The sequence below is a fragment of the Anopheles funestus genome, chromosome 2RL, assembly GCF_943734845.2.
Source record: "Anopheles funestus chromosome 2RL, idAnoFuneDA-416_04, whole genome shotgun sequence".
In the NCBI taxonomy this organism is placed as follows: Eukaryota; Metazoa; Arthropoda; class Insecta; order Diptera; family Culicidae; genus Anopheles; species Anopheles funestus.
Window position 1 is genome coordinate 41,786,284 of NC_064598.1, and position 14,317 is coordinate 41,800,600.

The following is a 14,317-nucleotide window of genomic DNA, read 5'->3' on the forward strand; positions in this document are numbered from 1 at the left end:
CGTCTATTTACTGTCGTCGATAGTTGCAATGATATCCGTTTAAACTGCATGGTTGTGTCGTTTCTTGCTGATCGATCGACTTGTCTCGCCATTTTACGATTCAATTAAGCCACAATATTTGCATGCATGAACAGCCCTAGTGAATGGCTAGGTCGGTTGAAATACTGTCAATACATCTTATTAAATAATGAGTATCGATTGAACGTTGTGTGTTTAAAATGATTGCAACAGTTTCGTTTAATAATGTAAACAAAATTCCATCGTAAAATCCAAAATTTGATTAAAAAACGTTTTAAGAAGAATTTTTTAAATGATGCTTATTGGACGTTTTGTAACTGCTGTAGCTGGTGAAATATATGTAAGCATTTCCAATTCATTCATTTATATTCAGTACTACTTATACGCTGATTACTGTTGCATCGTCAAAATCTTCATCGGAATTAACGTAGTCTAGAGCCATACTCATTAATGCTATTTATTTATAAGCACTTAGCGTGAATGACACTTCCAACCAGAGCAAAGCACTAGGACAACTGCAAAACTCAGTGCAATTCCTCGACATTGAATCATCGTTTGCATAAAAATAACACCGCCCTTTTGCCAATGGCGGATGAGACGCGACAACATATCTAGCACTTAAACTTCACTCTTCTCGTTCACAGTGCCCCGGGAATGTGGCGCACAAGCATGATGGTACACCCTAATTACTGTAATTTCAGCGACTGATTGTTGTCTAGGCGATGAAGTTCACTGCACCCGTCGAGTTTTAGGTGCGAAGCACTGAATCGTATTGGTTGTTATTGAAATGACATGCAATAGTGAATGTCTGTGATTTGGTTATCGAACGACTTCTTGTGTTAACCTTGACTTTCGTCGAAAAAACCATCAGTCAAATTTAGCAATTCAATTTAACTCATTGAATGTAATTGAATTTTAAAATGTAATTGATTTTTTTCAGTTCTTATTACTTCTAGAAACGAATAACAGGAAAGGTTAAAATGATCAAACACCGCTTTTATCATTGATTCATTTATTGAATTCTCCTCTATATTTTTTACATTTTCTGAATGCTTTGTTTGGAACTTTCATAAATAATTGTAGCCAATTTCCATTGTTTTTAGTTGGCGAAGACACACTTCTTGGGGAAGTAGTATTTCACGGTCTTGGTGACCGACTTGTTGCTCATGTCCGGGTTGACTCCCTTGCGGATCTGCTGCTTGAACAACTGTGCAGCAGAATCGGTGGCGTCACGGCAGTGGACATCGACGTACTTCTGAATCTTTTCAAAAGCCTTACATCCAGACGAGCAAGTGGGAAGAGCACGGTTGGTGAAGCAGATCTTGTCGCCCTGCTCAATGTACTGGACACGGTGTTGCATTGCGCATTCCTTTTCGGTGTACTGCTGCTTCTCGAAGAAGTACTCCTGCTTCGGTTTCTCTTCCTCCGAAGAAGACGAGTCCGACGACGAGGATGACTCCGAAGAGGACGAGTCCGAAAAGTCAAAGTCCTTGTAGTAGTAGCTGTAACGCTGACGACCGGCTTCCTGCTCACTGATGACGTTACCGAAGTAGTACTGGGGTTTCACACAGTGCTCCTGCGCCTTCTGGTGGTACTCGGCGAAGTAGGCCTGGGCTGGACCGCTGCAGTTCATTCCACTGAGCGCATACGAGGCGGCAAAGTATTCGGGCTTGCGCATAACGCACTGATCGGGAGTGATGAAATCGTCCTCTCCCTCGCCATTGTTGGTACCGCAAAGACCGACGAAGTTGTTGAAGTACGACTGGTCGGCGAAGAAGCGGGCACGGTATCCATCGAACACGATCTTGATGTCGTCATCGCGGAAGCTAATCTCCAGCTCGTTGCCAGGGAGAGCATACACGCGGATCAGAGGCTGATCGCCACCATCATCGTTGGTGTACATTTCGACGGCGTACTTCTCGTGGATCTGCTGGGGCTTGCCATTGATGTAGACCATGGGGAGTTCGTGTCCGTGTGGGATGATATCGATGTTGTAGTCGTTCTGCTTGTACTGTCCGAGGATAGCCTTGAAGAAGAGCTGGTTGTCTTCGCCCTGACGTGCCAGAATGGTGATCTGCTCGTCCTCGCCGAAGCCGTTCTTCCAGTTGTATTCGTAGTCCGAGTTGAAGAAGTGCGAGTCCTGTGCGTAGAAGTAGTAGTCGGGCTTGACGGTGTGCAACACAACATGCCAGCAGTTTCCGAGCTCGTAGTCGTAGGTCTTTCCATCGAAGGTGTTGACGAATTTGTTGGACACAACGCAAGACGCTGGAGGAAAGAGGAAATAAAGTCATCAGTGACCAATATGTATCGCTAAGCAACTCGTATGGTAGGCGTGCGTGTATACTTACGGTGGTAGTTTCCGCGGTAAGCGTAGTTGAACATGCGCTCGTAGTAATCAAAGTCGGGGTGGATGGAGAAGAAGTAACGGGCGTACTCGCTTTCGATCGGATAGTTCTGGATAGCGAAGCTACGATCAGGTGCGTAGAAGGAAGCGTTGTAGTAATCGAAGTACGGAGCCAGCTGGAAGTCGAACTGGAACTGGTTGTGTTTGCCCTGGAAGAAGTAGTCCTCACTCCAGTACGGGAAGGTGAAGTAACGAGCGTAGTCGAAGAACTGGTAGGTCAGGTTCTTGGCGTAGTTAGACATATCCTTGAACTCAAAGTTGAACGAGTACTTGTCGAAGTAGCCGGCCTGACGGGTTGCGTTTTGGCATGCGGGCAGTTGGAAGTAGCCCTGGTCCATCTGCTGCTTGCAGCGCTGGCCAGCCTCAGAGATGCGGAGGAAGTGGCGGTACTGCTCGGACTGAACCAGCTTACCCTTCATCGAGACATGCGAGCCACCCTGGCACTTCTCGCCGTATGCGAGCTCCCAGTCCATGCTGCCGATCTTGTCGAAGTTCAGAACGTTCAGGAAGTTAAGCTTGGGCATGTTCGGGTACTCGTTGGTGGCCGAGAAGCACATCTGGAACTGTTTGCCAGAGAACGGAATGAACTCGTAGAAGGCGCTCGACGAGACGTATGGGCTGAACGAGAAGAACATCAACAGACGCTCCTTCTCGTCGACCGGGCTATCGGCGTAGGCGGTGGTGAACACGAACTCAGCCTTCTGCTGCTTGCCCTCGAAAACGATTCCGAAATCAAAGACATTCACGTCGCTGTTACGAATGCCGGCACCGGCGTTACGCATGAACTGCTCCTGACGGCGTTGGCTTCCGGCGTAGTACACGAAGGGCTGGGCGTAGTTGAACTCGTTGTAGTATCCAGAGTATCCGTGACGACCCTTCGGGTGTTTCACGTCGGCAGTCTGGAAGTCCTGGTCGTAGTCGGCCTGCTTGTGCTGCAGCACGAACTTCACATTCTTCACACTGGTACGCTGAGCATCGTAGTACAGGTTCAGCTGATGGTAGTGGTAAGTCTCCGAGGCGAACGGATAGACCAGCGCGGACCAGTAGTCGTGCTGTTCGATGTGCTTCATCAGGTAAGCATAGTCGATGAAGTCCTTATCGTATTTGGCCTGGAATCGCAGAGCAACGCCGGTCAGCTTATGGCCGAACGAGGTCTCGAACGACTTGGTGGTCTGAGCGCGATCGTGCAAGATGTGCACGCTCGGCTGCTCGGCCATCGGGCGCAGGTCGGTGATGTCCTTGTATCCAGTGTACGGCCACGAGCTCATGTGGAAGAGAAGCGCGTCCTTCTTGGGTTCCAGCGGCTGTACGTTCACTTCAAAGTCGTTGTTCTCAAAGTCAAAACCAAAGTCAAAGCTGAAGGGCAGGTATCCCTGGAACTTCTTCTGGTAACCGGCGACATAGCGCTGGTGATCGAAGGGCGTGATGAAGCCAACCTTGGCGTCAACCAGGCGAGAATAGGCCATGTTCACATCAGCAGATCCGTTGAACCAACGCGGCATATGGATGAAATCGTCGTAATCCTTCTCGGGATATCCGGTCGGGGTCTTGTAGATGCTCGGGTGAGTGGTGGCGGAGGCCTCGAACTCGAATTTCATCAGAGTCGGGGTCTTCAGGCTGTAGGTGAACGGCAGACCGGTTGCCAACGGGAAGGCCATGGTGACAACATTCTGCTGGTAGAACTTGGTGACGTTGTACGCGAAACCGTCTTCGAAGTCTTCGAAGTACTTCTTCACGAGGCTGGGGAACTGCTCGATGGTCTGGTTGTTGAAGGCGAAGAAGCGCTCTCCGTTGAAGATCTGGAACATGAACTGACCCTCCAGCTCTTCAGCCTCCTCGGGGTCAATGTTCAGCAGCTTGGCAATGCGGGTGGTGGACCATTTCTGGAACTCCTCCTGGTTCTTGTTTCCGAACTGCTCGTAGTAATCGTTCTGGTACTTGTGGTTCTTGCTGTACTGGCTGAAGTAATCCTTGAACAGGGACGGGTACTGTTTGTAGTACTTGTAGTAGTAGTCGCTGGACTTGTACTCGTGGTGCTTGTTGTAGCTATCGTATTGCTTGTCGAGCAAATCGAAGAACGTCTCCATGCTCGAGACCAGGTAGTAGAAGGTCGAGAAGCGCTTCAGGCCACCCATGTTCTTGCGCAGGTGAAAGAAGAATCCGCTCGGGACGTAATGGTCATCGGCAGCGATCTGGGAGAAGTACATGCGGTACGAAAGCTCAAGTTCCTTGAAAGCGAAGTCGCGCAGGAAAGTGCCCGAGTACTGCAGGCTAAAGTCACGCGGGTTCAGGTGCTTGATGGCGGCCTGGGCGTTCTGAGCGAACTCGTAATCATCATCGAACTCATCGGCCTCAGAAGCGCTCTCCAGCGCGGTCTTGACGGCGGCGCGCACGTACGTGCTCGGGTCATAGTGGGTCTGCTCAGCCATGCGCTGGAGCATGTACACCGGGGGCTTCGTACGGATCAGCAGGTAGACGGCGGCACAACGCACCTCATGGGCGTCTCCGGTGTTCTGGTACACCTTGAACAGCACAGAGCGAGCCAGACGAGGGTAGTTCTCGACCAGACGGTCCAAGGCAACAATGAAAGCCAAACGCTGGAAGTGGGTCACTGGGATCTTACCCTCCAAATACGGCTCGAATACGTTCAGGATTTCAGGATGGCCCAAATGTCCCAGACAGCGGATGTACACTTGTACCTTCACACTGTCACCAGCCTTGACGGCTTCACGCAAGTGGTGTGCGAACCACGGCACAACCTTGTGAGCGACGATCTTGAAGTCGGCGTCAGCCAAACGGCCGAAGCTGTGCACGGGGTAGTAGTTGTAGGCAGAGCGGTTGTTGACCTGAGCGCGGTTCAGGAAGTCACAGTAGGAAATCAGAGCCGTAGTGTTCAGATACTCCTGGTGCTGGACAGCGCTGGACGTCACCAGCAGGAAGTATTCGTGCATAAGAGTCTGGGTCGGGTAGCGGATGGTCTTGGGCAGAGTAGCGATAACGCTGGCGGCTTCATCGCCACGCAGTTTCTTCTCTTCGATCAATTCCTTGATCACCTTGAATGCAGGCGGGGTACCGGCTTGGGCCAAAGCATCGCGGAATGTGTTCCAGGCGTCAACCTTCTTAGCGAACGACTCGCTGTGGTTGCTGCCTTCCTCGCGTTCCTTTTGCGAGACGAACAGCTTCTGGCAAACGTCGTAGATGTCCTGGTAGTGCATGGTGCGCAGAACACGGGCCAAAATGGTAAACTTGTTCAGCGTGTTGGACTTGGGGACCTGGGACATTTCCTGCAGCTCCTCAGCGATCTCGTACGCCAGCTTGTAGGTATAACGGGAGGCATCGACGTTGCGGGCGTACTGGACGCTGTATCCCTTGTATCCGGTGAAGTAGGGCAGGAAGGGAGTCTGAGGGGCTTCCTTCATGCTTTCCGGGATCGGCTGGTAGAAGTCTTCCTCGCTGCTCAGGGAGTAAGAGTCAGACTCCGAAGAGCTGTAGAAATCGTGCTCATCAGACTCATCGGACGAAGAGCTGGACGAAGAGCTGGACGAAGAGCTGTTAGAATCATCGGAGCTGGACGAGTCGGACGAGGTGTCGTTTTGCTTGCGCAGACGGTACTGATCGCGCTTGTACGATTCGTAGTACTGCTTTTCCTGGAAGGCATTCAGATCACGACGGTTGCGGTTTCCGCGACGCTCGACTTCCTTCACCTGCTTCTTGTACTGCTCGGAAGGGCTGATCTTGTAGTTTTTCGGCTCCTCCTCCGAGCTTGAGCTAGAGTCCGAGGAGCTGGACGAATCGCTGGAAGAATCCGAAGACGACGACGAGGAGTCATCGGTCTCGTTGGCCGGACGAACGAAGTTTTTCTTATCGTGAGCCATGTTGTAGCTGTACACCAGATCGACAAACACCTGACGATCGTCAGCCGGGCCTTCTGGGTACTTGTCGAAGGGCGTGATTTCATTGAGGGTCATGTTGACCTGAGCGTAGACCATGGCCTTCTGGCTGTTAACCAGAGACGGGCTGACGACAACCTTGTTGACGGTGGACACCGACTGGATGGTGTAGTTGTACCAGTCACCGGTCAGATACATCTGGGTCACCTCCGACTTGGTCATAATGTTGCCCATCTGGTTGGTGTTCGGCTTGAAATCGCTGAATCCGCTGAAGCCAAAGTGGTAGCCCATGCGCTGCTCGCAGTGGTCGAAGTTGCGGGACTTGACGACATGGAACACATGCTGGTTCTCCTCGAGCCACTGGGGCTGAGGAACCCATTCCTTGTGGGACTGGAAGTGGTATTCCGGGACGGGGTTGACGTCGTACAGGGTTTCACATTCGCCGGTCACCGATGGCTCCATGGTCTTGTACACACCGGTGAGGGTGTTGTTCTCCGGGAACTGGTTGAACTCCGACTTGATCACGTACGCTCCCTGGGTGTCCAGCTGGAACTGGCTGACCCAGCCCTTGAGCATGTTCACCTCGTGGTTCGGGACGGTCTTCTCAACGTAGAAGCCCTTGACGGCTCCCTTGTTGTAGTAGATTCCGAAGGGCTTCGAGCTGAACGGCATCGGCTGCCATTTCAGGTTGAAGCGCGACAGTTCAGTGCGGTATCCGCGGGGCAGATACTCGTTGAACGCGGCGTACATCGGACGGTCAATGTAAGCAACGACGTAGTTGTGATCCTTGGGACGGATCACCAGGTAGCCGTGCGTCACAATGCCGGTCCAGTAGTCCTCGAGGTCCGGCAGAGCGGTCATGGTTTTCGTCGTCACGTTGTACACGTACTCCCGGTTCGGTTCCCAGGCGCCGAACTCGAAGCCCGTCTTGTTAAATGGGCGGGAGTAAGGGAACTCATACTCGTACGAGTATTGGTACGCCGTACACAGCCCCACTGTAAATCAGAACCAGAGATTAGTTATGTTATATAGATATTTTTCGTGAAAAGTTGAAGAATCCTGCGAATGCTGGAGCAAACGATGGCTAAGAGCACTTACCAAGCGTGAGGAGAAGTAACTTCGCAATCATGGTTCGGTTGTTCTCAGATACCCGGATGCTTTGATTGCACACCAAAGCTCGAATGTGCCTTCTGGAGGTCTCACGATCATCTTTTATACTACAATTTTGCTGATAAGTTTCAATATTTTCTTATCAGTAACCTCATTCATAAAATCTGTTTAAATCTAAGTTGAACGATCTTGTTAATCAGTGCTCTGGGTTGGTACACTATCAGTTTTTTTTTTTATTATTCCAGCTTTATGTTATTCGAAAGTATTAAAGATTGTTTATGAAACGGTATTCGATTAGTCATTTCCAAGTTTTGCATACTTTCATAGGTTCTGTCTAATTTGAGACAGTGGGATCGCTATTTATAGAACAAATTTCATGATATTCTGCGAATGTAAATCGTGTAACGGGTTTTGAAAGTCATTGCCGTTTTTTGAGATCATCTCTCCTGTGAGGAGTTTAGAGATCCATACATTCTCAAACATTTTTCTTGTCTCTCTACTATTTTGCGATCCTGTTGGTTGGCTTTCTCACAATCCATAGCAAGATGCATGTTTTCTACCATCATCGTACATTGGGATTATTCGTATGCTCTGCTTAAAATAGATACCATTAGCATGGGGTAGCTATTCTCGTGCGGTTTTCCTGAGAGTGCTATTTTTCTTCGGCAAGAAAATGAGTACGTCTCGATGAAAGTCTCTCGCATGTTACTTATTTACTCTCTCATTTTTACTGCTGTAAAAATTCAGTCCGATGTGATCTGCATGCTATATTGGTTCGGTTTTTGTGTTTCAGTTTAATAATTGCTAAAAAATCTTCATATTTGCTTAAAATTTCTTCGGAATAGTGTTCAGTTTTCTTCGCTTCATACTTTTCTTACGTGCAAGAGACAAAGTGCAAAAAACTGATCAACTGATAAGTTTACCGTCGCAACAGCTGTTCAGTGAGAAGCATTCGCGATAAGCTTCCATTTAGGTCGATGGCTTAGCTGATTGGAACGATCCAGATCCACCATCGCTTATCATTCTTCGATCATTGCTTACCTTCCACTTCCAATGGCGTCCGGTTCAGAAGATCAACGCGTGCAATGCCAAAGTGAGACACTTCAATGTCCGATCTGTATGAAACATGTTGACGATCCTCGACTGTGTGCCCAATGTTCCAAGATCTTTTGCTATAATTGCATTCGCCAGTGGTTACAAAAAGCGGATGACGAGAACGGCAATCCATCATGTCCGTACTGCAGGTGTATGTGCAGCATAGACAGTTTCGTGAAAATTCTAGAGGGCAGTCCACTCTATCCATGCAAACCTATCGCTGATGGAAGCGGCACAGCTGATCAGTTGGCTACGGATGCCGCTGATAGGAAAGATCCTGCCAAAATTCTGCATCGCTTAGAAAAGCAGCTGCTCGAAACGCAAGGTTTCTTTAATGAAACCGATAAACGTGTTACACAAGAGTTGGAAAAGCAGCATACGCTACTGAAACAAACGAAGGATAATCTGATAAAAACAGTTAATTTGATGGTACAACAAGAGCTGAAAGAAATACATCAGCAGTTCCATGCTAAAATTGCTGAAATCAATGCGTGGAGTGAAATACTTACAAACAAATTGGACAAACATCAGTTTGATATCTCATCTGCGAGGGCAACGTTAATGCAGAGTACTCCCGAGGAGCTCGTAGTTAAGCAAGCGGAAATTGAAAAGGCTTGTGCAAAGCTTACCGACGGTTTGAAGTCAATTTCGTTAAACTTAAAGCCACATAATTTTAAAAGGTACTTTAAAACACACTGAAATATTTTTTTGCGCATGCGAAACGATATCAATGAAGGATCGTTAAACGGTTAACAAGTAATTAAAAACCTCACATTTCTTGTCTCATTTGTTTGCAACGTAGTAATCTAATTCCTGAACCATCCAGCTGGAAATTCGCCGTGCACAAATACTCATCCATTAGACAAACGAATGAAATTCAGTATTGTGATTTTGTCAACGATGACATTGGTTCAGTGTGGCGATTGGAAGTGCATCCGTGTGGTTATGAGGATGCCAAAAACACATCTCTTAGCATTTTTCTGCAGCTTTACAATGGAATCGAGGGACATTATCACTACTCTTTCGAGCTGCTAGGACCGGCAAGGAATCACTTCTATGAAGCTGAAGATTTTTTCGAACTGCGTAAAGGCTGGGGTCAAAATCATTTCATCGATTTAAAGTCCCTGCAAGAATCGTTTCTTGTGGACGATGGATTTGAACTCAAATTTTCCGTTCGCGCACTCAACCTTGTCGACAAGTATGGGAAAATGAAAAAACGAGCAGATCTGCTTACGACCGAAGTCGAGCAGCTAAAGAAGTGCGTTACTAGCCGTGTAAGGTAGCGTTCTAAAGAAATGACTACAATGATGTGGTTTAACATTTTCAGAATAGCGTATCCGGACTGTTTAGACGAAGTGATTACCATCCGAAATGTGGTTGATGCTGCCAGAACAGCCGTCTGTCTGTACTCCGATATTCTGTGTGATGATATCGGTGGCCGATGGAGGTTGCAAATCTATCCAGGAGGGAATGCTGAATGCAGAGGTCAATTTATTAGCATTTTTCTTGAATTCTGTTCTGGCATTCCCAATAAGTAAGTTCCTGGTGCATATAGGAATACGTTGATCGGGATCATAGTTAATGGAGCATTTCTTTCTCCATAAACAGGTACGAGTTTACTGTTGCTCTGCTGCACCAGAACGTGAAGAAAATTATTAAAAAATCGCTTGAATATAGCATCCAGCCATCGCAACCTTATGGGTGGAAAACATTTTTAGGCCGTGAAGAGTTAGTTAACAGTGGCTACATACAGAAGGATTCACTTTCAATTCGACTTACTATCAAGCCACCTAGCGCGACACATAAGCTTAACTATCTTCGACAACATCAGGAACAGCCCAAGGAATATGTGCAACCGTCCCGCAAAGAGTCTGTAATTTCCAACGATTCCAAGCCCACGACATCTCAGGAACCACTTGAATCACGGCTGCGTAAAGCTTCCATAAGCATCTATAAAAACTTGTTCGCCAAATCGTCTAGCACTGAACAGCAATGAGTTAGAATGTAGCAGTGAATTATTATACGAATATACATATGTAGCTTGCGTGTTAGCTAAAGATGTAACCGTTGTTGTTTTTGTTTTGTTTACAAATAAGTATTAGTTTAGTGTATTTGGTTTCCTCTCGATGCAGATGTACAATAATTCGATTGATAAATCACGTCGCTTGAACATAAATCGAAGCGTAAATCGGGTAGCTTAAACCACACATATTGGTATAGTCCACGTGAGAACCATCGAGCCTGCGATACAACAACTGCAAACTCGATTTCATTGAACTTGATCTTACCGTTCTTGATAGTGTGTGCGCCATTATCGGTGATGCGCAAGCGTCGGGCGTAACGTTCCGCATGCGCATTAACCAGTCACACCAAACTCAGCACGAGCCGTAAACGGGAATACACTCGGATTGAATAGGTGAAACGGAAATGTAAAAAAAAATCATCATGTAAAAATGCATTGGCCGTCACGATTTTTAACGTCTAATAAACCCCCCGACGTTAGACGATAAATGATTATTGGTGCAGCGTCTGTTATTATGTCTGTGGTGTGTTTCAATCTGATTGCGATCATGCGAAAAATTTTGTGTAGCAGTCTAACATTAAAATACCGACAAGTTATTACTTTAATGCACTCCCAGCACTGCTGGGATATCAAATCTTCGTTACATAATTGGTTTGTTATTGCATACATATTTCGTGTTATTATTATAAACATCCTTTAAGGGTATATACGCTCTTACATGTGGTTGGAAATATCTAAACAAGCCTTATTAATAATAATAAACAACACAAACTTACAACTTAATGTAATCTTTTATTTCTATACATTCCAACACCATTTAGTTGAACATTTAGAAATTCCTTTAACGATATTAGATCCTTACGTCCATTCCGCATTAAGGCGCTTTCCGTGCATTCGATTTATTGATGTAGCTATTCCACGAATTAAACCGACCAATCCTTCATGCATTGACAGCTGCACGGAAAGTGAAATCAACAGCATCGGTAGGGCACGACCGGTCGCGTCATCTGCTCATTGATGTGTATGCAAATCGAATGTTTATTTCTTTCACTCCCCCCTATCCCGCACGTGATCCGTTGCATTTAGAACGCGAACGTGAAGCTAATCCCGACATTCACAAAACAATCATAAATCAACCGGCAAACGGTTTAGTGCCACACAGTTATGCACCATGTGTTTGCAGACGATCTTGACGCGAGTCAGAGAGTCACGAACTGCGGCGCCTCATGTGTCACATTCGCTTTTAGGTAAGTCTCGCTCTAATGCAATTGGAAGCTAAGCGAAAGATTTCTAGAATTTGTACAACTTTTTTTTTCTCTCCTATTCGGACATGCCGAGGTCGCCAGGAGCGTGTCTCATTTCCTGAAACTCACTAACCATTTCTGTAATGCACCCGCAAGTTGCGTGATTTAGTGACCGACTTTCCGGGTGTAGAGTGGATCACGCTATGGCATCATTTGGCGACAGGCAATCAATGGACAGGCGTCAGAATTGCACTGACTGACCTCGAAAATTTGACGCCGTACGTCGGAGGGTTTTTTTTTCATTTCCTTGAACGATTCACGCGAACTGAGCGCTAAAATTCCTGGTGCAATTTTTGCCTTTTTTGCAGCATGCCGTACCTTAGAGGCAAGCAATCTGCGGAACGAATCGTAATCCGGTCAGTAGTAAATGACAATGATTTGCTGCATAATTGCATCCGTTTATCGTGGAGCGCCCAGTGACACACAGCCCCACTTCGGAATCGGCGTTGATCGACACCTAGCACCTGGATGGTGGCAACTCGAAATTGTCAGAAACAAAGCACCACGATCATTTCACCATTTTGCCCGTATTAACACCCTTATCTGCGCAGCACAGTATAATTATCATTATTTTCTTCTCAACGCCAGGTTTTGCTTCATTAGGAGAGTTCCTGAAATTCGTATAATAGTTTTTTGCACTAAACAGCGCAACAGTCTACCGTTGAACATGGTGCTTCTTCAGGCATTGGACGGGGATCCAGTTATCTGCACGACAGCAGACGTCTTCTTGCTTGACCCAGGCGCTCGAGCAGGTCCGTAATTGATACTTCTCCGCCAGTGAGACCTTTCCAATTGGTCGATCTTTGATCGCAGATGCTCTTATGGGTCCCACTTAGGTAGCTTCCCACTCGGCGCTGAGGACGTACTTGGAGCGGCTTTATCAGATTGAAATATTTAAATGCGAATGCAGCCTGCGGAGCTAAACGAAAACGCCACCTAACGACCGATAATCGGAATCGATTAGTGTCGATGATGACGGTGAATGTTGGCTCATTTAGCGAATTCCTTCCGCCGTTATCTGATCGATTCGATTCGGGGTGGTTTAAAAAAAATGATTGAAATTGGAGGTTGAATGTTTGTTTACCAGATCGGTTGATAGTGAACGACCTAAGGTTGTTTTTTGTATAATTTTTTTCTGACATTCTTCAGAAAGCGGTTATTCAAAAATGAAAAAAAAAAATTAATATAAATAGTTTAATTATTTAAAATATATAAAATATTCGATAGGCAACTAATTTCTTCCCCTGTTGCAATACCGCAAAATTCTAAAGTAAAAATTATAAATATAATATTATACCATATCCTAAATAAAACCTTATATTTATGCACATTGTACAAAAAGAAGATCTCTTCAATCGTTGAAAAAGAAATGCCCCAATTGTGGCCATAAAACAAAGAAAACCACTAACAAACTACTGTCTGTCAATCATTTGCATTTATCTGCTGCAATAAACTCACGCCACCAATGTCATCCGATGGTGGTCCTGGGAGAAACGGAATACAAATTAAAAACGGAATTGGCCGTTAGGCGGGCATTAAGTGACTCCCAGCTAACAAGTATCGGCCTTGAACTTTTACTTCCGCGATAATAAGAATGATGCGCGCATAAAAAAACGCGACAATTTTCTTTGTTTATTGATCTCTTTCCTCGAACATAACGGCAAGGATATCATCAATGTTCTGCACAAAATACAGAGGCAAAATGGTGAGAGAGCACACATTCCTTTGCCACCCTCTAGCATTGAAAACAAAACTATTACTACCGCCGCCAATTGCTTACGAAAAAATGTTAATGGGCAAGTTTCTCTTTTGTGGCGTGTGCGCCCTCGGCAGGCTCACAAAACCTTTGCCACCTACCGTTACGGGTGCTGTGTACCCGAGAGTCAATGGCTATCTCGCTAAATCAATAATGGTATTAATAAAAGAGCAGTGGCAAAGAAAACGCCGATATGAAAAAAAAAACACGAGACATTTAAATTGTCAAGAATCTGTCGTGGCGCCATTCATTGCTTACTGTGCAGCAAAGTAGAAAAAAATAAAAGGAAATAAAATAACCACAACAAAAAGCCACGGCACGGATGATGTCTGCCACGGTGTGTAAAGGTGTTAAAGGGTAAGCAAACCGACAGGAAGAGAGACACTTCATATATCTCAGCCACCCCACCGGGGATTTGCGTTTCATCCTCCCCAAATAAGTGGTTAAGCCCTCTTAGGCTGTTGATCCGGGAAGTACATATGAACGCATTCAACCGTGCAAAAGGTGCATCTTGGCCGCGTTGCACCCGTGTAAACAGTGCTGGTATCGAGTGAGAGCACTCCAACGGTAGGACAAAGTTAAACAAGCACAGGCTGATCGTATCTGACGAAACAACAAAAAACACAAGCACAATATCTCAAAACACACGCAAGAAAAGGGAAAGAGTCGAGGGAACGATAAAGCAGAAACCCATTGCTGGACGGAAGAGAAAACAAA

At 46.3% G+C, this 14,317-nt stretch overlaps 2 protein-coding genes across 2 annotated transcripts; one reads left to right on the forward strand and one right to left on the reverse strand.

Annotated features, from left to right (window-relative positions):
- Positions 1-780: 780 nt before the first annotated feature.
- LOC125763670 (vitellogenin-A1-like) lies at positions 781-7,789 on the reverse strand. Its single transcript, XM_049427027.1, has 3 exons — positions 7,411-7,789; positions 2,367-7,307; positions 781-2,283 (listed from the first exon to the last, which is right to left on the reverse strand). The coding sequence occupies exons 1-3, from the start codon at positions 7,439-7,441 to the stop codon at positions 1,118-1,120; spliced, it is 6,138 nt and encodes a 2,045-aa protein (XP_049282984.1). The 5' UTR covers positions 7,442-7,789; the 3' UTR covers positions 781-1,117.
- Positions 7,790-8,158: 369 nt separating this feature from the next.
- Positions 8,159-10,552, forward strand: LOC125763672 (E3 ubiquitin-protein ligase TRIM37-like). Its single transcript, XM_049427029.1, has 4 exons — positions 8,159-9,197; positions 9,320-9,775; positions 9,845-10,051; positions 10,126-10,552. Exons 1-4 carry the CDS (start codon positions 8,476-8,478, stop codon positions 10,511-10,513), a joined length of 1,773 nt encoding a protein of 590 aa, XP_049282986.1. The 5' UTR covers positions 8,159-8,475; the 3' UTR covers positions 10,514-10,552.
- The last annotated feature ends 3,765 nt before the right edge of the window (positions 10,553-14,317 follow it).